General features: G+C 41.1%; 2 protein-coding genes across 2 annotated transcripts in view; one reads left to right on the forward strand and one right to left on the reverse strand.

Annotated features, from left to right (window-relative positions):
- Positions 1 to 3,513: 3,513 nt before the first annotated feature.
- The window catches only part of tubgcp6 (tubulin gamma complex component 6), a 57,597-nt gene continuing 34,442 nt past the window's right edge, over positions 3,514 to 26,668 (reverse strand). The window contains exons 21-27 of the mRNA XM_080437127.1: positions 26,449 to 26,608; positions 19,575 to 19,716; positions 18,552 to 18,746; positions 15,697 to 15,829; positions 6,664 to 6,877; positions 5,795 to 5,988; positions 3,514 to 4,402 (exon numbers count right to left, since the gene is read on the reverse strand). Of these exons, the coding sequence (XP_080293253.1) occupies positions 4,311 to 4,402; positions 5,795 to 5,988; positions 6,664 to 6,877; positions 15,697 to 15,829; positions 18,552 to 18,746; positions 19,575 to 19,716; positions 26,449 to 26,608 (1,130 nt within the window). The 3' untranslated portion in view covers positions 3,514 to 4,310. The remainder of the gene's footprint in view (positions 4,403 to 5,794; positions 5,989 to 6,663; positions 6,878 to 15,696; positions 15,830 to 18,551; positions 18,747 to 19,574; positions 19,717 to 26,448; positions 26,609 to 26,668) is intronic.
- Positions 10,348 to 13,230, forward strand: LOC308091534 (CD209 antigen-like protein C). The gene is made up of 6 exons (XM_080437197.1): positions 10,348 to 10,564; positions 10,746 to 10,838; positions 11,702 to 11,821; positions 11,939 to 12,078; positions 12,240 to 12,343; positions 12,560 to 13,230. The coding sequence occupies exons 1-6, from the start codon at positions 10,456 to 10,458 to the stop codon at positions 12,717 to 12,719; spliced, it is 726 nt and encodes a 241-aa protein (XP_080293323.1). The 5' UTR covers positions 10,348 to 10,455; the 3' UTR covers positions 12,720 to 13,230.

Consider the following 26,668-nt stretch of genomic DNA (forward strand, 5'->3'; position numbering starts at 1 on the left):
GATGAAGAATTGATTGATTATACTTGCATATTGTTTTTATTAACGTTTTTCAGTTTTGTAGTCAGTGTGGTGTTGTTAACTTGTTTCCCCCGAGATGGCCGTGGCTGCATATCAGTGAGGGGTCACTCAAAAAGGGTGGAATCCCCCAAAATAGGAGAAATGGAAGAACAGGAGTTGTCCAGGAGAAATTGTCAAATAACTGGTGAAAACAGGAGAGTTGGCAGGTATGAGATAAGAGGTTTCTGCCTGACAGCAACGATATGATGTTAAATTGCGTTGCTGTCGGGCGGAAAACCTTGCAAGTCCAGGTTTCAAATTGTTTTGTTTTTTTTGTTGTGTAAATTAACGCCCTATTTCATCATACAAGCGTGTCACACAAAAGTAGCAGCGCACACTTCGTGCCGCGCTGTGAGCTTGTACATCTGCTATTTTTGTAAAATTTGTGAAATATCTTGAAATGTGTTTGAAAAATGTTGAATAATGTTGCATTACGAAAAAGTTTGAGAACTGATTTGAGAAGGTAGGCCTATTTATAGAATCGGCCTCAGGTCCTAACGGGTTGGAAAAGGAATGGTTTTGGACATACAAGGTTTCCACCTTGAAAGTGGCATTGAGGTCTGTGCTTTTCATGATAATCAGTATGCCAGGAGTGATGCAGTGCATGATTAATGGTTCTCTCGGTGCAGTAGACTGGAATGTGGGCACTGGGGCTCTGAACTGTAATGAATACTGAGGGGAAAAAAGCCAGAATTTTATTCCAATAACCACCTCATGTACACAGAACACAATGGGAGATCATGTTGTCATTGGAAACAAAAAAAAACAATTTTCTCGTCACTCAGCCTTATGAATTCTAATCACAGCGAAACGTGAACAAAGTCGAGGGGGCAAGTCGCTGACCCGTTCAAATCCATGTTTGTTCCCACACTGAATTCCAATGGGCTTTCACTCCATTTTCCCATTGGAAATAATAATAATTCTAAACAATAGGGCTGGGTGGTATGACTTCAAATCAATATCACAATTATTTCACACTTTTTACTCTATTAGGCCTACCATTAATGGATGACACACTCTTTGGTTGCCAAGTGATTTGGTTGCATGTGACAAAATTAAATCTCTGAAAACATTTTCTTGCATTTTAGTGCAGTATATTTTAGAGGGTTATCCAGACTTGTGTAAAAGACAGATACTTAGATTCTTAAAGGACGACTTCCCAATTTCAACCCATCTTCATATAACTGGTCCTCACCAATGCTCATTATATGGTACCAGAGAAGGGCTGTGGACAGTTCAGAAACCCGCCTACCAGTGACATCATCGATAGGGAATCCAAGCTGATAGAAACTGCAGGCTTTCTATTCCTGGAAAGTTACCATGCTATAATGGAAGCCATTGTTCTCACGATAATAAAAATCGAAATATAATTTAAAAAAATCTTGTTTAAAAAAAATAAATAAAAAAAAACCCCTGCCTACGATGATGTCCTGGTAGACGGGTTTCCGAAGTGTCCACAGCAGTCCTATGAGACACAGAGTAGAAAAACATGGGACCATTTTATCATGGGCATTAGTGAGGACCAATTATATGAAGATAGGTTGAAAACGGGTGAGGTCGTCCTTTAATGACACTGAACTAGCTATTTAGAAAAGTTTCACAACAAAATAACAAACATGTTTCTTCTTATTTTTTTATTAAAAAAAACTAAACAAAACTCCAGCCATGCCTTTTTCTTTCCTCTCATATTGGCTTTTCTGAGCAGCTACAGAAGAAAACAGTTGGCACACCTTTACTAGGGGCTAGTGTCCTCATAAAGTGTTTCTGTAGCTGCCAGCACCTTTCTGAAAGGCATTTGTGTGGTAAAGACTCACTGTGGAGCGCTCCTCTACCCAGCAGCCAAGCACTCTCCACGTCCAGCATTTCTTTGGCAGAGCACTGCGGAAAAAAGATCACCTCAAGCAGAAATTCGTTTTTTTTGGGGGGAGACAAGCTCCTCTCATCACTGTCACTTTCCTACGCAGAGGGTTTAGTTGGGGTCCCCATGCATGAATATATTTCTCTAACTTTATTTTTGTAATGGTGTCTAGTAAAAGGCATTTTGATGTTCCCAACTTGAAATATTATTGTCCCAAGGGTCCGTTTGGCGGCCATCTTTGCGCCCATCCTGCATTTCTAAGGAAAATTGAAAATCAACATAACTTTTAAACTAGATAAGACATCATCAGAGACAAATGACCCAGTTTTTATGTGCAACGTTGGCATGAGTAAATGATTGAGAGTTTTGGTATATCAAAACTTGAAAAGAATGTGTTTTTGCAAGATTTTGAGTGTAAATGATACATGCTTTTTCATATTTTTCTAGTTTTAATATAACAAACGGAACTCATGACAATAACCCTCTCAATCATTTCCCCATGCCGTAATTACACAGAAAAATGCGTCCGTCTCTGTATGATGTCTAGTTCAAAAGTTACGTTGATTTTCAATTTTTTGTTAGAAATGCAGGATGGCCGCCAAAAGGATCCTTGTATATTTCATTTTCAAGTTGGGAACATCAAAATGCCTTCACTAGACACCACTACAAAAATAAAGTTAGAAATATATATTCATGGGGTTGCGTGGGGACCCCAACTAAACCCTCTGTGTAGGAAAGTGACATTGATGAGAGGAGCTCTTCTCCACAAAAAAACCTTTTAACTAATTTCAGCTTGAGGTGATCTTTTCTAGAGCACTCTGCCAAAAAAACGCAGGACTCTGCACTGTGGTCGCTCGTCCACTGTGAGTCTCTACCACACAAATGCCTTTCAGAGAGGTGCTGGCAGCTACAAAAACGCTTCATGAGGACATGAGACACCCATCAAAATGTCTCCCTCAGTGCATGTGTAGCAGCGCTCTGGACATGAGTTTCAAAGGGCTCGGTCGCTCAAAAAAAACACGTTCCATGGACAGGGCCCCATTACTGACATCACGTACAAATCCACCTTGAAACAAGTCACAGTACAGCCTGTTATCCTCAACTGTAATTCAAGGTCTTCTCAGATGCTTTCATTTTTTTTAAAGGAGGACTAAACACATTTTCAACCCATCTTCATATAATTGGTCACTCACTAATGCTCATGTTAAATGGTAAAAAAAAAGTATCTACTCTGTCTGTGTCTCATAGGAGGGCTGTGGACAGTTGAGAAACCCACCTACCAGTGACATAATCATTAGGCAGGATTTTTTTCAAACAATATATATTTTTTTTTTGTACGCGGTAACAATGCTAACTTTCCAGGAATAGAAAGCCTGCCGTTTCTATTAGCTTGGATTCCCCATCGATGAGGTCACTGGTAGGCAGGTTTCTGAACCGTCCACAGCCCTCCTCTGAGACACAGACCAAGTAGGCAAAATGGTACCATATTATAATGAGCATTGGTGAGGACCAATTATATGAAGATAGGTTGAAAACTTTACCACTTAAACCCTAGCATCCCTAATCTGGGGTGAAAGGCACAGTAAGGAAATGGTACATGCTGTCATGCATATGAATGCAATATTCCTGTCCGTTTTCTTTTTCAACAAAACAAAAAACTGTACCACAGAATGGTTAAAGCACTCTTGCATATTTATTTACTTACAATGAAATATTATTTTACACACAGCTCACAGGCTAGGGCACGGCGAGGGGCTCACCAGAGCAGAGGGTTGATTACATTTACATACGGGCATCAGCCCAGTGTTGGCAACACGACGGAGAGTTTGTGCTATTCATTTCATTTTCTAATCATCGCCCCCTACTGTCCATCCGTCCAGGTTGCCTATTATGCCTACAACCAACCACTGAGCTCACACCTAAAGCTATGGTCAATATGTCACTTTTTAATAACTATATAGCACATTATTTCCCATACAACTAAAACGCTGCATTGATCATGCAACAGCTCAAAATAACCAATTTTTAATCCAAAATAAATAAACAAAAACATTAATTTACACAACACGGACGATAGTGCTGTTAAACAAGTCTATAAATCCAAATATTTCTGCAAATGCTTTTTATTTGCATGGGGGCATAATGTGCATTATCGTTATTAAAAAGTGGAGCTTTACACAGTGGAGCTTTTCAGTAGCTTTGTATGTTTCAAATGCTTGATGACTCCTGGATCCTTCTGAAAGGGATATATTCTTCAAAATAATCTAGGCCACATATATAAACAGTGCTTGTACAAAACATACTTTGTACATTGAAATAAATGAATGTAGAAAGCGTGACTTTATTTCACAAGCTTAATGTCCAACATTGTTGCTTTCTGTCACGTACTATTAACTCAGGAGTCTTTGTAGTAGTTGTTGAAGTTGATGCGGAGCAGGAAGTCCTCTAAGTGAGGCTGGTAGCCTCTGTTCACCAGCTTGGTTACCACTGGAAAAAACAAGACGATAATTTAGTCATCTGCTTCGTTTGGAAAGTGTACAAGTAACTACTAAGCATGGGGAAAAAAAGAATGACTGATATTTACTGCCTGTAGACCAACTGCAACAAGCCTTTGTGAGCATGCTATATATATATATCGTCTCTGTCGGGTGGAAACCTCATATGTCCAAAACTTATTTTGGATATATGAGGGGGAAAAAAAAGGGCAAAAGTAGCAGATCGACAAGTCGTTTCGCGCCGCGTTTCGAGCATGTAGATCTGCTATTTCTGATGCTTTTGTGTGACGCTGTAGTATGATCAAGAAGGGCATTCATTTACGAAAAAACATAAAAAGTTAGAATATGGAGATATGAGGTTTCTGCCAGACAGCAACGATAAGTTTTATGACTACGACAAGCAGGGGCTGTAACTGCTCTTATCAGTAACCAGAGAAGTTTTCCCGATAGCTTTCCACATGAGAGAACTTATCCTGTTTGATGTGCTAGTTTATTTTTATTTTTATTTTGGCCACTACTGTTAAAAGAAAATTGGCTTGCTTTTTAACCACTTTTTCTCCCCAAATTAGTTATGCAAATTACGAAAGCGTAAATCAAAGCTCTCTCCAGTGCTCAGTTCACTTACATATCCCTCTAATCTACTATAGTATTACTGCAGTCTGCACATAAAAAAAAATAATAATAATTTTGGTGAACGGAAAGAATAATACATTAAAAAAAATCTAGTATGAATTCCAGTGAAATAGTGACGCCCAAAAGTGACGGCAAAACCTTGAAAGATTGCTGCTATTTGTTTCAAAAAGCTTTATACCCTTGCCAACATGTATATATATAAAGTTGCAATGTGACGTACAGTAGCTCTGTTTAACCCATTCAATACGGGAACGCTTCTGTGTCATTTTAAGATTTCTTTGGCTATTAAAATATAGCAGATATACAAGCTCATAGCGCGGCACCGAGTGCCGCACTATGAGCTTGTAGATCTGCAAAAAATATATATAATATCGTGAAAATTTGTGCAGCAAACTGAACAACGTATGTTGCTATAATATCAGTGGTTCTCAAGCTTTTTCATTTCAATGACCGCCAAAATTATATGTATTTGGCCGCCGACCCCCATGAAAATATGTTGTTCCAGGGACCCCCCAGAAGCAAAGATTTGAGTTAAAAATGTTGTTTCAAAACACACTTTAGTACAGACTTTCCTAATTTTTTTCTTAAATTGTTTTTATTAGGTATTGACGCTTGCTTTTGCAATGAATTGAATTGAATTGAATTGAATTGAATTGAATTGAATTGAATTGAATTGAATTGAATTGAATTGAATTGAATTGAATTGAAATAAGCAGTGACACAGACACAGCAGTCCAAGTGTCCTCCTCACCTTTGAAGAGGAAGTGAGAGTAGTACTTGAAGGTGTTGTAGGACTGCTGCATGGCGATGAAGCTGGGGTGCACCGCCTCCCCCTGCTGGCGGTCCCAGGGCAGTGCGATCAGCTGGGCGCGGAACTTGAGGATGAGGCTGAAGATGCTGTGGATGATGTTCATGACGGGAGCAGCCTTCTCCGTCAGCAGACCCCTGGGGAGAGAGGCCGGGAGAAAAGGGTGCTGCTTTTAGGCCTTCAGTGGGTGAACTGTTCATTTTAAATGCTGAATATCGTTGCTGTCGGGCAGAAACCTCTTATATCCATATTTTAACTTTGTGTGTGTTTTTTCGTAAATGAATGCTCTACTTGATCATACTACAGTGTCACACAAAAGCATCAAAAGCAGCTGATCTACAAGCTCGAAATGCAGCAACAAGCGACGCGTTTTGAGCTTGTAGATCTGCTACTTCTGCTACTCTTGAATTTGAATCCTGAAAAGTATTCCACCCGACAGAGACGATATGGAGTAGTATGTAAATATGTGAATATATGAACTTTTAACTCCTCCTCTGCAGATTCAACACTTAAGCCCTTAGTCATACTACGAATAGCAAAAACAGCCGATCTACAAGCTCAAAATGTGCAGCAGTGCAACGCATTTTGAGCTTGAAGATCTACTATTTTTGTTATTTAGGAATTGCTTTTTAAATTTATTTTATGAAAAGAATTTGACTGATAAACTTAAGTGTCAAGTGGTCCCAGTGGAAAAGTGGTTCAATGGTCTATGGTTTTCAAAAATAAAAAAGATCGCTTCCCAGACTCAAATTGTAAATTCTGATCATCAACAGATCAAAATGCATGGGATGCATGCACTTCCACCCGCTCACCTGAAGATGGCCCTGTTGAGGTAGTCTGCGTGCAGGCGGTGGATGGCGTCCAGGTCGCTGGCGGAGGCCAGCTTGGCGGTGAACTCGCTCCAGGACACCTGCAGGATCTGGTTGGCGATGTAGCCCTGGATCACCTTGACGAAGTGCTGCATCTCGTGTCTGTAGAGCTGCAGCTGGCGGAACTGCACCGAGCGGCCCGCGCCTTTCACCAGGGCTGTGGGGGGGGGCAAGAACATGGGCATATAGAGCAGTGGTTCTCAACCTGTGGGTCGGGACCCCAGGGGGGTCCCCACATAATTTTGGCAAAAAAAAATGCAGATCTACAAGCTCAGCTATTTTCACAATATTTATCTGTGGAACCGTGTCAGACTAAATGTAATGCCTCAACTCGTACAATTCCAAGTGCATGTCTGGGTGGGGGGGTCCCCAGTCAAATATGATTATTTTGGGGGGTCCCCAGTTCAAATATGATTATGTTGGGGGGTCCCCAGTTCAAATATGATTATGTTGGGGGGGCCCCAGTTCAAATGTAGTTATTTTTTGCGGGTCATGGCCTGAAAAGATTGAGAACCACTGATATAGACAGCACTGGTTCTTGAACTTTTTTTGGGTTCTGTACTTGGATTCAGACATCAGGGAAAGGTCCCTGCTGTCTGAATCCATTACCCCCTTTATCGGACTCCTACATTTTGCTTAGAAAATATTGATTAAAAGTCTAGTTTTTATGTGAATGTAAAAAAAACACTTTTTTTACACTTCACAGATCAGGAGTCAGAACCAAGTATAGTAGAGTGGGAAGGAGTGGGTATCACGCACCCCGCAGAAATATACTTCTAATCAGTGTTTCTAGATTGGAAAAAATGAGTACAAAATGATGAGCTATATTAAGAAGTTGTCAAAATGTCATATCTACCCCATTTACTGTATTATGCAAGTTAGTGCTGCCATTATCTAAACATCTATTTTCACTATAAATCAGCCAATATTGCATCTAACTGAACACATAAGGTGTCTAGAACTATGTTTTGAGGGTCAGGGATCACAATGAAACTATTCTTAAAGTGATCACATGTACCTGTGGCATGCTAGTGTGCCAAATTAGTGCTGCCATTACAATATAGTCACGTTTTTATAATGCCATCTGCAAAATAACTGCTCACCAATTAGCTTTCTTCACTAATGTGTTCATAAAGGTGTCTTCTAACACCTCTCAATTACTTCCAACCGAACTCCTCTGGGAAACTTGAGAAGTTGAGAAGACCTGGTGTGAAAAACTGGAAAACTATAAATTGGCCAATATGAGCTTGTATATTGGGGTAGGGGGTTTGTGGGGGTGCTGAATCCATTCCATACCATCAGCTATGCAAGGACACCCACCGGTACCTACTTCATCATTGGTGTGGGGAACAAGAAACGGATAATCAGTATGCACTTGGTAAGGGGATGGCTGCACCATGGTAATAGATGCATTTCTGTTGTTCTGATGTTTATCACAAACATGGATATAGACTCTTAGATCACCTTTCAAAGTTAATGACAAATTATACTCATTTCCATTTGAATCTAAATGTACCACTCAACAAAAAATAACAAGTGAAAATTATGGCCACTATAATCTTCACCCCTGAAAAGCAGGGGTTTTCAACAGGTGGTCCGTGGACCACTTGTGGTCCCTGAAGGTATTGCATGTGGTCCCTGATCATTTTGCAATATGTTTTTTTCTTCTTGTTCCATGGAACAGTGCATATTATCGACCTGGTGACCTATGATGACAATGTTGTCAGTTTCTGGGAAGTCGGAGGTCAAGAAATTCCACAGAAAAGGGATTTAGAATCTCAAGAAGGGGAAGTGTACCGGATTGCCTGATGAAGTCATCATTATTAGGAAATGTGGCCATATAATTGCATGTGTCTGTGTAGTTCATGGACCACTGGTTGAGAAACAGTGGGATGTATCATGGGATGCATGCATACAGTAGCAAGTGTTAGCAAAGCACTACTCTTAGCTCGAATCTCACCCAACACAACAGTGGTCCCCAGGTTGATTCTTAATCAGGGTGGTGGTCCCTGGTTCACAATCAGTTGAAAACCCCTGCTGAAAAGTATAATCTCTCTGGTCAGGTAGTCATTATAACAAACAAAAAACGAATGGTTGGAATGGATTCAGCACCCCCCAAACCCCTAGTTGAATGTCCAACAAACTTTTTTCTCCAGTTTTTCACACCAGGTTTTTTCAACTTTGATTGGCTCCCACAAAGTTTCAAAGAGCAGAAAGCGTGTCCATGTGTGGCAACGCGGGCAGCTGCCCACCCAGTTTGAGCCCTTTGCCCGCTGCTGAACGACGGACCGAAAAAAAGTTGGGTTGGAAGTCATTCTCAACTTTGATTGGCTCCCACAAAGTTTCCCGGAGGAGTTCTTTATGAACACAAAAAAAGTTGGCATTATAATAGTGTCTGTACATTTTGACAACTTTTAAACATAGCTCATCATTTTGTACACACAGTACAAGTATATTTCTGTTGGGTGCATGAAACCCCCTTCTTCATACTAGACTAGTATAGACCCCTGAGGGACCAACTAAATATATATGTTTTTTGGACGAAACTATGTAAAATACAGATTATTTTCATAATATTTGATCCCAGACTAGACGGTCAAACTAGTACGACAATATCGTCGCTGTCGGGCAGAAACCAAATCATGTCCAAAAAACATTACTTTTCAGGGAATAAGAGAAAAAAGTAACCTGTGTGTTCCAATCAGGGTATCTGCACGTTTCTAAAGTGACCATTTAAGGACTTTTAAGACCTTTTTTTAATACCTCTAAAATAGAATAATACATAAAAATAAGACTATTACTACGTCAAACGTAATCAACAAACTATACTATAAAAACTGTTAAAAATTGGCCAAATTGTCTAATAAATAATATATAAGAAAGAGACAAATATTGTGAAAATACTGTAGCTGATCTACAAGCTCACAGCACCTCGCAACGCATCTATCTGTGGAGCCGAATAAGTATGTAATGCCTCAACTCCTACACTCCTACAAAAGGAGCTTGTCAGGGTGGGGGGTCCCCAGTTAAAATAGGATTATTTTGGGGGGTCGCGGCCTGAAAAGGTTTATAACCACTGAGAGCCTGAAAGGTGTTATTTTGCATGTATGTGTTCCTGAATGTGTTCTCTCAAGGCTTCTGTCTATAAACTTTAGTGGCAAAATAAATTCTTGGACATTCAGACCATCAAATAGCTCTAAATGCCCCAGCTTTCATACACATTAATTCATTATCATTTTGTGATAAATGCAACAATACTGACGGACACTTCCTCACTATGTGTAGGGTTCTGTTTTTGTAAAATTAGAGAATGATGACGCTACAGGAAAACTGTGGTCTATTCTAGCTTCCGTTCAGTACAGCCTATGCAGTGTGGTTGATATTTATGAGAAATTAGATGAATTTAATCAGATAAGGAGAAGGAGAAGTGATGTTTATGTGTGTGTGTGTGTGTGTGTGTGTGTGTGTGTGTGTGTATGTGTGTGTGTGTGTGTGTGTGTGTGTGTGTGTGTGTGTGTGTGTGTGTGTGTGTGTGTGTGTGTGTGTGTGTGTGTGTGTGTGTGTGTGTGTGGTGGTTTGTGTTCATTGGTACACAGAGTGTGAGCTGTCATATGTGATATAAATATAACAGTGCGGTCTATACGTTTAGGACAGTGAAGATAAGTCTTCAGTGTGTTGTGAAGAGGTGGAACATATCAAATACCTGCAAGAAGAATTCAAGTCATAAAGGTAGAAATGGCTGTAGATGGACGTTTTGATCATATTGAGCTCCAAGACAATGTAATCTATGAAACTTTTGAGAACACAGCTCAGGAGAAAGATCCGCATAAGATACTGCAGTCTGGTAAGAAATGTTGCTGAACTAAAAATCACAAACAATACTGTTTAACCTTTTGAACCAGTTTCAAATATCTTAACTGGTCTCAATTTGTGTGTGTGTGTGTGTGTGTGTGTGTGTGTGTGTGTGTGTGTGTGTGTGTGTGTGTGTGTGTGTGTGTGTGTGTGTGTGTGTGTGTGTCCTCCAGACAAGATAAGACGGTACAAGTGGGTTGGAGTCGGTGTTGGATTGCTTTGTGCTGTTCTAGTTCTCCTCAACATTGCTGTACCAGTCTCTCTCTGTAGGTCAAGTTTCATAACAATGTATTTTATTACAATGTTTTCAGTGGTGGCAAGTAACTAAGTACATGTACTAAAGTACCTTACTTTTTTAGGTACTTTACTTGAGTGTATCCATTTTTCAATACTTGATACTTCTACTCCACTACATCTCAGAGCCAATATTTAACTTTTTAACAAAAATGTGAAAACTTTAGTTACAAGTTACTTTGTGGATTTAGATTATTACAAAATATCCATTAACCAATTAAGACTTATTTTATTCTTTGTCTATTTGAAAATAGCCGATGTACAAGCTCACAATGTGTTGCGATGTGATCCTTTGTGAGCTTGTAGATCGGCTATTTTTGAAAGATGACGACAAATGTTGAAAAAGTAAAATAAAAATTAATGCAATACTTTTGTAGTTTTACTCAAGTAACATTTTGAATACAGGACATTTATTGGTGACACAGTATGTCTGCAACGTGGTATTGCTACTTTAACTTAAGGGTGCGGTCACACCGAACTTTAATTCTGCCTAGGGGGGGCGGATTCCGTTCCCATTGAAAAGCATTGGCAGAATCCGGCCGCCTAGGCAGAATCAAAGTTTGGTATGACTGCACCCTAAGCGCCAAATCTGAGTACTTCTTCTACCACTCAATGTTTTATATATTCATGGTGATATATCGTTACATGTGTTTCTTCCAACACACTAGCATATAGGATACCTCTTAAAAAATATTATTAGTTGCAGTAGTAATAGTTTTAGTAGCAGCAACAGAAGGTGTAACAGCATTGGCAGTTGGACAATATTATCCATTCAAAAAATGTAGGTGGTTATAAATAGTGGATCTCCAATTTTGTAAATATTTTTTCCATCCAGATCAGTCCAACATGGTGGAGAGAGAACAACTACTGATGAGGTACGACAAACTGACCAAGGAGCACAATGATGTGAAGAAGCTGCTCTGTGGTCAGCAAGATTACATGAAGCGTCTCTGTGGTGAGTGAGACGTCTCTGTTTTTCTTTATTGTTAAATAATTTTATTGATGATTTCTCATTAATTTGAGCAAAAAAAATTAGAAAAAAAACAGTGGCTAATATGCGTTTTTTTGATAGAATCGTATGGATTTACATTTCGTGATGGACTGTCACTGTGTTATTACATCTCTACTGAGAAGAAAAACTGGGAGGAGAGCAGACAGTGGTGTAGAGACAACCAATCAGACCTGATCGTCATAAAGAGCAAAGAAAAGCAGGTACAGTATGGTGTGTGTGTGTGTGTGTGTGTGTGTGTGTGTGTGTGTGTGTCTCTGTGTCTGTGTGTGTGTGTGTGTGTGTGTGTGTGTGTGTGTGTGTGTGCGTGCGTGCGTGCGTGCCCACTGTTTGTATATCAGTAACCATCAACTTTTCTGTCCAGGACTTTGTTGAACGTGCAAATACGACAGTGTGGCTGGGTTTGACCGACAGAGACGAAGAAGGAAGATTTAAGTGGGTAGATGGGACACCACTTACCACACCAACGTAAGACTTGTCATCTTCATTTTACCTACATTATTCTAAATAGTATTACATGTTATTATAAAATACAAACCTACTTTGCTATATTTCACTATCCAGTTATTTTGCATCCAATATCTAAATATAATTTGTGGTCATGATTTAAAAAACGAAATAGTTAGAGTGAAAAACCATCCCTGTAAAGGTATTGTAATGAATGAAATGTTCCTACTTCTCCAGGTACTGGTTCGATGGTGAGCCTGATTCTGAACTCCCTAAATTCCCTAATGCAATAGAAGACTGTGTTGAGTTTTTAGCTGGGTCTACTCCTCAAGGAGAATGGCATGACATACTTTGTTCTTCAGAAGCCTACTGGATCTGTGAAAGAGTTCTGTGCTGAAACCATCATGTTCACCATGTATCAGTTAGCTGGTGTGTTGGTACAGCTAGTACATGATGGCTGTGTTTGAAACATGTGGTAGTTTGAGTGTTTGCTTTTGGTTTGTATTTTCAAAACTGTACAGGAGAATTACAAATTGTAAATTGTAAATGTATTATGCATCATAATCAATTTGATTTTGTTGTTTGCTTCCTTTTAATCTGTTTACTGTTTATCTTATTTCTTTAATGAAAACAATTTGAAATGAATGAATGAAAAAAGGTTTGAGCTGCATGTTTTGTATGAAATATGCTATACAAATAAAGTGATCCCTTTATAGTATCAATACTGCAGTGTAGAAATACTCTGTTACAAGTAAAAGTCTGGAATTCAAAATTTACTTGAGTAAAAGTACAAAAGTATTGGCATCAAAATGTACTTAAAGTACCAAAAGTAAAAGTACTCATTATACAGAATGCCCCAATGTCCCAGTATAAAAATCTTTTGAAAATAGCAGATCTAAAAGCTCTCAATGTGTCGCATCGTGAGCTTGTAGATCAGCTATTTTCAAATGGCCGAAATGTATATAGGGCTGAAGTGGTAAATGTATGTTTTGTAAAGTGTATGTAAAGTTTTCAAATCATTGTAGTGGAGTAAAAGTACAATATTTGCCTCTGAGATGTAGTGGAGTAGAAGCGAAAGTATTGGAAATTAGAAATACTCAAGTAAAGTACAAATACCTCAAAATTGTACTTAAGGACAGTGCTTGAGTAAATGTACTTAGTTACTTTACACCACTGCTCTAATATGTTTCATTGGTTAAATATTTATAAATACCTACAGACACACTTCAACCACGCCAACGTTCCACATTTCTTAACAGCAAAAGTACAGTAGCAGATCTACAAGCTCACAACAACGCGTCCCCCATTGTGCGCTTGTAGATCGGCTATTTTCGCTACTTTCACGCAATACTTTTGTACTACAAAGCAGGGTATATTGAGGAAGAATTACACATTATATGTACTATATTGTTTTTATGGTTGTTTGTATCTACCTTTATATTTAACCATCACTTATAGTACTTGAGATGCATTATGATATGACATGATATTTGGTAGCTTGTAGGAGCCAAGATGTCTCCACTAGGCTTGTCCTTGTAGCAGCTAGGAGCTAGTATAACTATGGTCTGAGCCCTGTGCTTGATAGCAGATATACAAGCTCATAGCGCTGCACCGAATGCTATGAGCTTGTAGATCTGAAGAAGAAAAAATGTTATCGTCAAAATGTGTGCAAATGTTTGAATGTATATATATTCTAAATCCTAACAGCTTTCCGAAAAACGTATGCAACTGTATCGGAGGTGCTCAACTTTTTCATGTCAAGGAAATTATATGTATATGCATTCGGTGCTGCGCTATGAGCTTGTATATCTGCTATTTTTTAATAGCCAAAGTATAAAATAATGGTTTAAGTGGTTACACAGATGCGTTCCCGGTTTTAACGGATTAAAGCATAACCATCACCACCTAAAATATCGTCTCTGACTCCTATTGCCTCATCGATCACTGGTTGATCCGGAATTCCACGACGCCATTCACTTGAAATATGGAGACACAAGGTTTCTGCCCCGACAGCAACGATACGATGCATTTCTTTGCCACATTATCTGGATAACAAGGTCAACTTCCAGCCTCGTATCAGTAGAGAGCACTGTCCTATATACTAGGGACTGCATTGATCCCACTGCTATAGGAGCATAAATAAACCATGAAGGCATCACAACATCCCTTTCTGAAGATCTCATGTGGTCTAAAAAATGTGCGATTCAGACTTTGAGCTGGACCATTCTTCTCTCATCGCAGCCAAAGGAACGTACAATAGCATCGGAACAACTAACCCACATGCTCTCTCTGTCAATTATATGGATCAAAGCAAATATAAAATCTCACGACTGAAAAATTGGGTTCTAATGTGCGATTTGTGAATCAGTGTGAAAGGAACCCCCCCCCCCCCCCACTATCGCTGTTTCCTAAACAATTAACACAATATGTAAAATTATGATTTTTTTTAGTGATATTGTTCCTGCTCTACATACTGGCAACCAGGTGAAGAAATCACAGATTGAGGCTTTAACCTTTGCTTTTATATGAAACATCCGAGACCATTAGGGTTTTATGGAAATGGCTTCTGAACATTGCTAGTTTGACCACTTTAAATGCTCTGATATAATTTTAAAAAAAAGAAAGAAAAGAAAATTGCCCATCTACAAGCTCTCAATGCGCATTGAGAGCTTGTAGATCGGCTATTTTCGCTACGCAACATGCTTCCATAGAAGACATGCTGACTGCTATGGAACCCAAAATGACTGAAATCAGTCGCGGCGGCTGAGAACTTTAATCCTGTGTTTCTCCTGTATGCATTTAACAGTGGCGGCACGCCACGCCTTGTTTTTGGCCGCCACAGCTTGATTTTTATGAAAATTATATATTTCATATGCAACGAGTTGTGAGCTTGTAGGTGTGCGACACCGTCGTGCGACGAAGTATGAACTGGGCCGTGTTCTAATGCTCTCCCCAGTCTCTCCTGTGAAACGGCTCCCCCTAGGATAACAGCTTTCTATGGGTCACAAAGTTTCAGCAACATAGGCTCGCTATGCGTAGGTTCCACAGAACCGGCCGCACGCTGGAATGTGTTTTGTTTTGACAGCTATGTTTGCTACGCTTTTCTAAGACGATTTCAACGCAGATGTTGTTGTTCACAAAAATGCAGCCTTGGATCAAGACTATCATAGATGTATTTTATCGATTCTCACATTTGCTACACATCTATGAAAGACAGTAGCTAGTTTCTACAATCAAAATTCTCGCTGCCCATTCACCCCCGATCTCATACGATCCCGTGCGCCACAGTTACAACTTCAACCTAGGGGAAACACTGATCCATGACTTTAAGTATGACTTTAAGAAAATCTTCCACCCTTTGCCCGGTTCCTCACCCGTCCTCTTGAGGTGGAACCACACGTCCCGCAGGCTCCACACCATGTGTTTGAGCTGCAGCAGGAAGGAGAACAGACGGTTGTACTTGTTCATGCAGCTGTCTGTGATGATGATGTTCAACGGCCAGTCCACCTGGGAGACACACACACACACACACACACACACACACACACACACACACACACACACACACACACACACACACACACACACCACAAGGAGCCAGGGAGAGAGAGAGAAAGAAAGAAAGGGGAAAAGATTAGAAGAGATAGAAAAGAAAAACTTTAGAGGTGAGATGTTCTCTCTTTACAGTAAATCCCCCGCGGGAGAGCTGGGTTATCGCACCGTCTCGTCCTGCATTTATTAGCAAGTTCTTCGCCTTTTCTATTCAATTTATCACTTCCAGCGTTCAGTCATGCAAATGGATGCAGAAAGGAGAGACGGAGAGGGGGAGAGAGAGAGAGAGAGAGAATGAATTGGGGGAAGTGGGGAGTAAAGTGATAGACGAGTAGAATTGGGAAAAGGGGGGCGAGCTGGTTAAGGCCTTGTTTGAACTTTGTTGCGCATCGTGTCGCGCATCGGAAATAGCCGATCGACAAGCTCACAACGCGCCACTTCGCGCAGCGTTGTGAGCTTGTAGATCGTCTATTTTCGATGCGCGACACGATGCGCAAACCAAGTATAAATCAGGCATATTAAGGAGACAGTTATAAAGGAACGGGCAGAGGAGAGGAAACGTGAAGAGGAGAAGACAGAGTGGTGGTGAGATAAGAGTTGAGATGGACGCAGGATAAAATGTACGGAGTGAGGGAGATTAAAAACAAAGTGTGAGGAGAGGATAAGAGAGAGTCAGACAGTGCGCATAGTAGCCTAGTAAGAACAGTGTGTGGGAGAATCAACTTTTTTCATAAACTTTTCGCAACTTCCCGCAATTTAGCGGGAAGTTAGTGGGCCGGGGCCAGTGGGCCGTGAGCATATTGCAAGTGGGCAAATGTGGCCAAATATTTTTTATTGACAAAGAAAATACATTTTATTTCCATACCACCATAGATTGTAAAAAAAAGATTATAATTATGGACGAAGGGAGGCATCACGTGACACACAAACGATTGATAATTTCAAATAAATATGTTCTGAAAATGCACATGGCCCACCCGTCTGACCACGTAACACGTCAGCCGGAAAGGGTTAGAACTTGAAAAGTTTTCAAGTTGGCCCTGATCCAGAAATGGTAGGGAAGAGAGAAAGTTGAGAGTCAGAGGATGTTGTGCATAGGACAGTGGTTCTCAAAGTGAAGGGGTCGTTGGGGGGGGGGGGGGGTTTAGTTCCAGAGGGCTCCCCAGCTAAATGTGTTAACATAGCATCACAATCATTTTAACAACTTATAGTTATACGTTGGCAGATATACAAGCTCACAGCGTGTCACTTTGTGCCGCGCTGCGAGCTTGTACATCTGCAATTTTTTAACGTTGTTGAAAAATCTCGAAAATGATTTGAATGTTTGAATAATATATTATTTTTTTTTACGCAAAAATTCTCTTCTGGTGGTCCCTGGCACAAAACGTTTTCAGATGGGGGTCCGTGGGCAAATAAATATCAATTTGGGGGTCCTTGACATGAAAAGGTTTTAGAACCAATTGCCATTGGCTCTCAAACTTTTACTTAAACTTTCTATAGGAGATACAAGGGAGGAGAGGTCACAGGAGTGATGCCGAAGGACAGGGTAGTGGAGAGAGAGAGAGAGAGAGAGAGAGAGAGAGAGAGAGAGAGAGAGAGAGAGAGAGAGAGAGAGAGAGAGAGAGAGAGAGAGAGAGAGAGAGAGAGAGAGAGAGAGAGAGAGAGAGAGAGAGAGACAAAGTGAAATGAAGACAATGTGTGTGGGTGGGGGACATTACTCACTGTTCATGCCACCCAAAACTTCCAAATCCAATCAATTTGAGAGTATCAAGCGCTTTAGGTGCATGACAAGCTCATTTTCCACCCCCACGGCAGTCCGTCACTACGCGACAGCTTGTCACATTAAAGCTGTCACCGAGTTCCATTCACGGTGGGGCTGGCGCACACGCTGGCAAGCGCACACACACACACACACACCAATCCATCTCAAACTTTTTACATACTCACACTAGAGCTGGGCGATATGACTTCGAATCAATATCACGATTATTGCAAACTTTTGCCTTGATTACAATGAATATGTAAGATTTTTTTTTTATAAAAATAGCAGATCTACAAGCTCACAACACGTTGTGATGCAACACATTGGGGAGCATGTAGATCAGCTTATTTTTGCCAAAGGTTTCCCCACACTAACAGAAAAGGTACAAGTATAGAGCCCTGAGGGACTCCGGTCAAGTTGGTCAATCATATGGGGTCTAAGTGGTTAACATCTCGCCCGATCTCCTTTGTGTCGATTCTGTGATGTACAAGGGGAAAAATATTATTCGATTAACCTACCTAAGAGGAAGATTAACTCACTGAGTGCCAGAATTATTTCTGGCTATTTCTTTTTTTTTTTCAAAGTAAAAAAAAAGGGCTTAGGAAGCGAGATACAGCCTTTTTCAGTAATAAGTTAAACAAGGAGTGGATGGAGCTGCAAATCTTCAGATAATGATATATTGGGTTCTGAACATTTTTTTATTTATTTTTTCAAAAACACGTCAAACACGTCATTGGCACGTTGCGCCATAGCGGTAAAACACGTGAAACACGTCAATGGCACTCAATGAGTAAAGTCGGTTATAGCTTCTAAATATTAGTTACTTTCGGTATATTTTCGGTTAATTCAATTGCGTAGTGTTCCTAGCTCACACACTCACTCACTGTGAATTGTGAAGTGAGTGTGTTTTTTTACCTTGTAGCGTAGTTCCAGGCAGTTGAGGGAGTCGGGGGCGTGGGGGTGGAAGGTCTCCGGCAGGAAGCGCAGGGCGAAGGTGAAGTTGGCGGCCTGGGCGATGTGCCCGTGCAGGCTGTACTGCAGGGCCTTGCTCAGGATGTTGTTCAGCACCAGAGGGGTCAACAGCTCGCCTGGAGTCTGACCGCTGGCCAGCTAGGGAGACCAGACAGACAGAGGGGTTAACCCATTTAGACCTGAGGCCGATTCTAAAAACGCCTTCTAAATCCTGACATAATTTTTCTGAAAAATGTCAAATAAAAGAAATATCGTTGCTGTCGGGCAGAAACCTCCTATCTCGTTTTTTGATAAATTAATGCTCTCCTTGATGATACTACAGCATCACACAAAAGCGTCAAAAGTTGCAGATCTGCTATTTTTGCTATTCAACTCAAATGACACACAGAGGCATTCCCGTCTTGAAAGGTATAACAACATATAGGTGTAGCAGGCCTAAATGGGTTCATTAACTCATTCAGTGCCCAGCTTATTTATGGAATTTTGGCTCTGAGTGCCACAGCCAAAATTCATTGTAAAAAAATAAGTGTCCAGGATACAGCCTTTTTCAGTAAGAAGTTAAACAAAGAGTGAATGGAGCAGCAAATCTTCAAATCATCATATCTTGGGTTCTGAACATTTCCCCCCCCCCCAAAAAACATAACGTCTTAGACGTCCAGTGGCACTCAGGGCTTATATCAACAGACGTCTTAGACATCCAGTGGCACTGAATGAGTTAAGCAATAACTTTGGCGCATTATATAAATGTTTCAATTAGAATTCCATGCCCGTTTAAAAAGGAAGGAAGGAAAAAGAGAAGACAAGGACGGACGTTCCCCTCGTCTTTCCCTGAACACCCTGATACATGTTTTAAAATATCATCACATATTCTGCGAATATTCAAGCAGGGACCTTTGACACTGGCAATGGTGACGGTTAACGAGACAGATCGCGGAAACACCTCGTCCCCCGAACAATGTGCCTCACCTTCTCGAAGAGCAGGTCACTGAGGGACTGGGCGAACTCGCCGTCCTCCATCAGCAGGAAGTGACGCAAGGCCTCGAAGTGTCTCTCCATCCCCAGCTCCACGAAGAAGTAGTCCACCACCGCCTTGTTCACCAGAGACACACTGGAGCGGAAAGAGAGAGAGGGATTAAAAAAAAATGATATTAACCCTTTAAGACCGGGAACGCATCTGTGTCATTTTTTTATTTGAGCTAAAAAGCATTATTTTACACTTTGGCTATTCAAAAATAGCAGATATACAAGCTCATAGCGCGGCACCGAGTGCCGCACTATGAGCTTGTAGATCTGCTATTTTTTTTAAATCGTGAAAATGTGTGCAAATCTTTTAATATATATTGTTTTAAAGCAAACATTTTTAACTCAAATCTTTGCTTCTGGGGGTCCCTGGAACAAAACATTTTGAGATGGGGGTCGGCGGCCAAATACATATAATGTTGGGGGTCCTTGAGATGAAAAAGTTTGAGCACCACTGATATAGAAACATACGTTTTTTCGAGTTATTTTTTTGAAGACATTTGTAGAATCGGCTTCAAGTCTTAATGGGTTAATGTTATATTATCATTAAAATGTTAGTGTTTTGTCAGTTCTTTTTGGCCCCACTTGCAATATCCAATAACCTCACGGGCACGGCCCACAGGTTGTGAATCGCTGAATAGAACGTGACACCACTAGCCAAATTACCAATTTTCAAAATGCCAGACTCGCTCACTCCACTCACGCCGAGTCCCGCCTTCGAAGGAGCGGGAGTAGATTAAATGTTGGACTCATGGCCACATTCAAATTCTCAATGTTCTGCTTGCTTGCCTCCTCCCTGCTCCACATGCCAGTGTAACAGAGTGGTTCACTACCTCAGCCTGATGGCCTGAAAGTCTAATATCTCCCCCGAGCGATAGGGATATCCCTTTGGCTTAGTGGTTAAAATGTTGGCTTTCCACGCCGGGAGACCCGGGTTCGAATCCCGGGCGTTACACCATGCTGTACTGGACACCGTTTATTCTCTATGAACTGAGCGGTTTGACACGCATTCTCCCACAGTCACCCCGTGCACAATAAACTGCATGATTGTGTAAATAATAAAGATCAAACCATTATTTAATGTGTCGCTTCAGTAGCTTTGAGTTTAATCAAGTGGGACACTTTCACTCTCACACCGTTGATACAAGCGTGTTATGTTTACATTATCAGGAGTGTCAGAACCAGCGTACAAGCAAAGCAATGAGAAGCTGGTTCAGCAGGTGCTAACTATTGCAGGATAACTGTATTTGGAAATGCCAAAGGAAGTTAGGGTTTGTTTGTGTGTGTGTGTGTGTGTGTGTGTGTGTGTGTGTGTGTGTGTGTGTGTGTGTGTGTGTGTGTGTGTGTGTGTGTGTGTGTGTGTGTGTGTGTGTAACCGGATGCTCCAGTGGGAACTTTGTAGCACAAAGTAAGTTTAAAGTCAGGTTAGAACATGCCAGAAGCCTTAAGAGTCTAGACAATGAGAGCCAACTTATTGAATAACAATATATATTAAAAACCTCTGGTTCTGAATTGACCCGTTAACAATGCCTGAGACTCAGAGATAGAGCTAGAGAGAGGTAGAGATAAGACAGACAGAGAGAGATAGAGATAGAGAGAGAGAGAGAGAGAGAGAGAGAGAGAGAGAGAGAGAGACAGAGAGACAGAGAGACAGAGAGAGAGAGAGAGAGAGAGACAGAGAGAGAGAGAGAGAGAGAGAGACAGAGAGAGAGAGAAGAGAGAGAGAGAGAGAGAGAGAGAGAGAGATAGAGAGACAGAGAGAGAGAGAGAGAGAGACAGAGAGAGAGAGAAAGTTCTGAGCACACAGCATCCATACAGGCTTTTAGGATGATTGAGGTCAGCTCTGCAGAAAGCTGCAGCCAATACCCCCCCGCCCCGCCCCAACCCAATTTCTGGACTATTTCTAACATTTCCACTCACATGACAGTACGGTACCGTACGATTTAGGAGAAGTCTCTTTAACAGAAGGATCAGTGATAGCAGGGTGAGTTCACCCTGTCCAAAGTGTTAAGAAGAAAAAGTGCTGCCTGGAGCAATTATTTTCCGCTGAAAATGAAAAGGTGCAACATCCTCCAAGACCTGGCAGACAGCGGTACAGGTCATATCACAACCCTGTTACTTTAGGCTAAAAGCAAAGGGGCAATTTGAAGACCTGTTCGCTGAGGGGTTGGGTCAGCAATCTCTCTCGAGACGACATACACAATTTATCGCGATAGATCAGCTGATAAAAGTGGCCCCACACATCATTAGCCTGGAGACCAGGACGAATCTGCCAGAGCTAAAAAAAATAATTGCAGTGATATTAGTCTGGCTATGCCAGGCTGACACATAGTATGCGTTTTTCTCAAAAAGTTACATTATTCTCAACTTTTGAGAGCGATTCGCTCATCCACAAAAAGCACACAGACCAGCAGCACCATATCCTTCTAACGCATTCGCTGCCAGAATAAATACATAAATAAATCATCCACTGTCAGCGATTTTCTTACCTTTTCAAGTAGTCACAGAATATTTATCTCCAGTATGATCGATCCCCTGATCGTTGCTAATCACGGGGAGGGGGGGGGTTTCACTGAGCTTCCGTGGGCGTGGAAACAGAATAAATTCATTGCGACCCCCCGTTCGCTTGTGATAGGCCGTTGAAAATAACATGTCTCGCCAAAGATATATATAGTAAAACACAGGAGGCAGTAGATACAGGCGATTTCACCAAATACGTTAACCAGGAAGTGAATGGAGCAGTAAATCTTGGGATCACGTGATCTCCTGGTTCTGTCGAAGTCGGGCCTTGGCAGTCTGGGCCTTTGGAAAAAAAAGTCGTCAAAGTTGGCAGTGAATGAGTTAAAGGTAATTTCTAATTTTTTTATTTAAAAAAATCCAAGCGTGTGGCATATGGGTGTCACTCAAATGTGTATCTCGGGACTTCATTTGGCCAGTCGTTTACATCAGTCATGATGTCGAATCTATGATGTACATGTACGACTCCAAATTTGACAAAGGTTTCAATTTGTCAACATGACAAACCGTGTCAAACCCCGTAACGATATCATTTGGGGAGGTTAGGAAAAACAAGTTAAACAACTTCCAACACAAAACTAATAAGACCCCTAATACTGTACAGCCGTGTGCTCGGATGCAACACCAAAGTGACACTTTCGCAATTCACAAAAGAGACACTTCATGGCATTCAATTAACTGAATGCCAGATTGACAAGGGGCGGCTGACAGCAGGATATTCGTTTGTCGTTAGCTTGAAGAGATCAGATTTCTCTTTGGCAAGCAAAAACTCTTTATGCGACGGAGTGTAAATTAAGCTTATGACAAGTTTTGCCTGATATCAGACAGAATTGTCAACTCGTCACACTCCATTTTCCATCTTCAATCTGTCAACTCAGTGAGAGTGGGTGGATTTCAAAAAGGTCTGTCCGGACCCTGGCAAATGACAAGTGGAAGGTAATGAGAATTCTGATTACGCCTTTGTTTCACAGCGAGCCAACACACACTGAGCAACGGTATCAGTAAGCTTTGAAGTCGCCGCTATGAGCGAAACCACCGGTATTTCCCCTTCAAAGTGAGGTGCTTGCTTCTCGTTGAATGATTCATATACAACACACACGTCTTCCTAAAGCTCAATTTATACTCCATCGCAATACAGTGTCGCTTGCCGAATAGAACAGATCTTCAAGCTAAAAACACATCACATAAAGACATGGGGGTTATTATCGCTATTTTCCAGGGGTCCTATGTTTCCCAGGTTGTGTGTAGACCATTGGTTCACAAAGTGGGTTCTCAAAGTGGGTCCCCATCAAAATTAGTTAATATAGCTCGTCACAATAATTTTAACCACTTTAAACATATTTTATATTTCGGCTATTCAAAAATAACAGATATACTAGCTCATAGTGCGTCACTTCGTGCCGTGCTATGAGCTTCTAGATCAGCTATTTTTGATTAAATCTTGAAAATGTGTGCAAATCTTTTAAAGCGGACATTTTGAACTAAAATCTTTGCTTCTAGAGGTCCCTGGCACAAAATATTTTTTGAGATGGGGGTCCGCGACATGAAAAAGTGTGAGAACCACTGGCGTAGAGTAGACGTATGTCATTGCCAAGGCAGTGTTTTTTTTTCTTGGTTCACTCAACAAGGGTGGTGCGCCTCAAGGCCTCGTTGTCGGCATTTCTGCCTTGAGCGAAGAATGCTCTCACTGAGCAGCTAACCTCATCATCTCTCTACGTCATACATGGGCAACTGGCGGCCCGGGGGCCACATGCGGCCCCCACCTTCATTTAATGCGCCCCGTCGGGTTAATATGGGAATACTGATATATTATTGATTTCAGCTGTTACATTTCCAAACATGCAAACATGACCCGTTTTAATTACTACAGTCCATATGAGTAGCTTAACACATTGAATGCCAAAAACGGTCCGGACCGTTTTTGAGGATCCAAACGAGAAGTGCCGAAAACGGTCCGGACCGTTTTTGACCCAATTCTATTTTTATACATGTGGGCCACGTGGGGCGCTAAAACGAAACTTTGACATCACCCAAGGAGTTTCTGAGAAGAAGAGGCTGGATCTGGCTCCATGTCAAAAATCCTTCCGGTCGGCGTTTTCAATGTTATCTCCTTGACTAAAAGCTTAATATCTCCATTTCTTTTTAATGTGGTGAAAACGAGCCGTTTTCGATCGGCGATCACGCTGCAATGGAGGATCGCGTTAGAAATATTATTGTTCCAGGCCTTAGTCGGGACCCTCCGCCGTCTCGCACGCACGCTTTGTTTACATGCACTTCCGCGTCGGGGCTTCTACAGCACGAAACGTATAACGCAAGTGGATGGAAGAAATGCAGGCACTCAACGTATAATATTTTAATAAACCTCTGGCACCCAATGTGTTAATGACTAGTATTAAAATTCTATTGTCTTTTTTATGTCCAATGTGTTTGTATTTAAGTTCAAAAAGTTAACATAAGTATAACTAAATGCATTTGAAATTAAATACAAATGTTACTTTTCAGGATTCCAATTAAAAAATAGCAAAAGAAAAACAGGATTCCAATAAAAAATTAGCAAAAATAGCAGATCTACAAGCTCAAAACGCATCGCGCTGCGCTGCTTGTAGATCGGCTATTTTTACTACTTTTGTGTGACATAGAATGGCGAAGTACGGCATTCATTGACAAAAAAGTTTAAATATGGAGATAAGAGGTGTCTGCCCGACAACAACAATATGCAATGTGGCCCTCTGAAGTGAGTGTGGAAATATAGTGGCCCTCTCCATCATCAAAGTTGCCCACCCCTGCTCTACGTTGTCCTCAGACGAGCCCTCCATCAGTGTCTCCAGTCATCTCCATCCATTCTCCTGGCCAGATGTATGTGTATTCAGTGGTGGAAAGTAACTAAGTACATTTACTTAAGTACTGTACTTAAGTACAATTTTGAGGTATTTGTACTTTACTTGAGTATTTCCAATTTCCATTACTTTTACTTCTACTCCACTACATCTCAGAGGCAAATATTGTACTTTTACTCCACTACATTTACTTGAAAACTTTAGTTACTAGTTACTTTTCAGATGTAAATTATGATATAATGAAACATACATTAACCACTTTAGCCCTATTTTATACCTAGGCTATTTGAAAATAGCAGATCTACAAGCTCACAACGCGTCGCAGCGCGACGCGTTGTGAGCTTGTAGATCGGCTATTTTCAAATATTTAGTACTTTTACTTTTGATACTTTAAGTACATTTTGATGCCAATACTTTTGTACTTTTACTCAAGTACATTTTTTATTCTGGACTTTTACTTAGTAACAGAGTATTTTTATATTGCAGTATTGGTACTTTTACTTAAGTAAAGAATTTGAGTACTTTTTCCACCACTGTGTGTATGTGACTCATTGAAAAAACCCAAAGAGAATGCTCGCTCGCACCGAGCAGCCGATAACCTCATCTCTCTACGTTGTCCTCAGACGAGCCCTCGCTCCATCTGCGTCTCCACTCACCTGCATTCTCCGTACGTCTGGCCAGCTCCTGGCCAGACGTATGTGTGTGTGACTCATCGAAAAACCAAAAGAGAACGCTCGCACACTGTGAGCTCCAGTTGCAGAATTATTTATTGCACCTGCTGAGCGCTGCTGTGGCGTTTATGGCTTTCGCTAGGCATGTCACGATTAACTCAACTCACGATACGATTCGATTCGCGATACTAGGTTCACAATACGATGTTTCACAACTTTTTAAACACAAAAAAAAAATCCAGACAAATGACAAAAAATCTATATTTTGTAATCATTTCAGACCCGGAATTGACCCGGAAGTAAAAAAAACCGGTTTGTTTACATCCTGTTTATTTGTGGCAAAATGCCAATATCTCCGTTCCTCTTGCTTTACGGCAAAAACAAGCTGGATTCAAACTGTGCAATGGATTGCCCCATGTGGTTAAAAAAAAGTTTCCCTCTACTACGACAACCCTGTGCGTGTGATGACGCGATGTCCGTGAGGACGGAGGTCACAGAGAATAGTCCATGATTTTATGGACTATATAGACATTATTACACTATCACTCTGGCAGTCAAAGACTTAATATCCCCCCCACTTTTTTTGTCCACTTAAATACATAAAAACTGAGTTTTCTTCGACGAACCGTGGCTCAAATACTGAGGTCTGGACCAAAACCGCAGATTTGGAGAATTGTTACACCCCTACTGGGAACACCGTAGGTACACACACAGAAGACCTAACGAACCTCCCATATGCACACATTCATTCATTCTCACGTCCTCTCTGCTCTGCCCTTGAAACAGAAGACTCACTGTGTGATGAGAGGCGTGGTGACCGAGTGCTTCATCAGGACGGGCAGGGAGACCATCTCGCTGAGCTGGATGGCGGTGGTGTCCGTGGCCCCGCGGAGGGTGGGGTCCACCCAGGGGCCCCGCGTCACCTGCTTCAGCAGCTGACAGTCCGGGGACGACGCTGGAGAGAGAACACGGATAAGATGAGACACGTGACCCCGCCAGCTGCTATTGAAAGGAA

Source organism: Gymnoscopelus braueri, assembly GCF_963280865.1.
Source record: "Gymnoscopelus braueri genome assembly, chromosome: 9".
NCBI classification, from domain to species: domain Eukaryota; kingdom Metazoa; phylum Chordata; class Actinopteri; order Myctophiformes; family Myctophidae; genus Gymnoscopelus; species Gymnoscopelus braueri.

What these genes read in the sequence shown, in the direction of transcription:
- LOC308091534 (XM_080437197.1), top strand. Translation starts at nt 10,456, where the DNA reads ATGGCTGTAGATGGACGTTTTGATCATATTGAGCTCCAAGACAATGTA. An exon ending in TGCTGTACCAGTCTCTCTCT is followed by an intron (nt 10,839 to 11,701) that starts GTAGGTCAAGTT and finishes TTTTCCATCCAG; the next exon opens with ATCAGTCCAACATGGTGGAG. An exon ending in TAAAGAGCAAAGAAAAGCAG is followed by an intron (nt 12,079 to 12,239) that starts GTACAGTATGGT and finishes TTTTCTGTCCAG; the next exon opens with GACTTTGTTGAACGTGCAAA.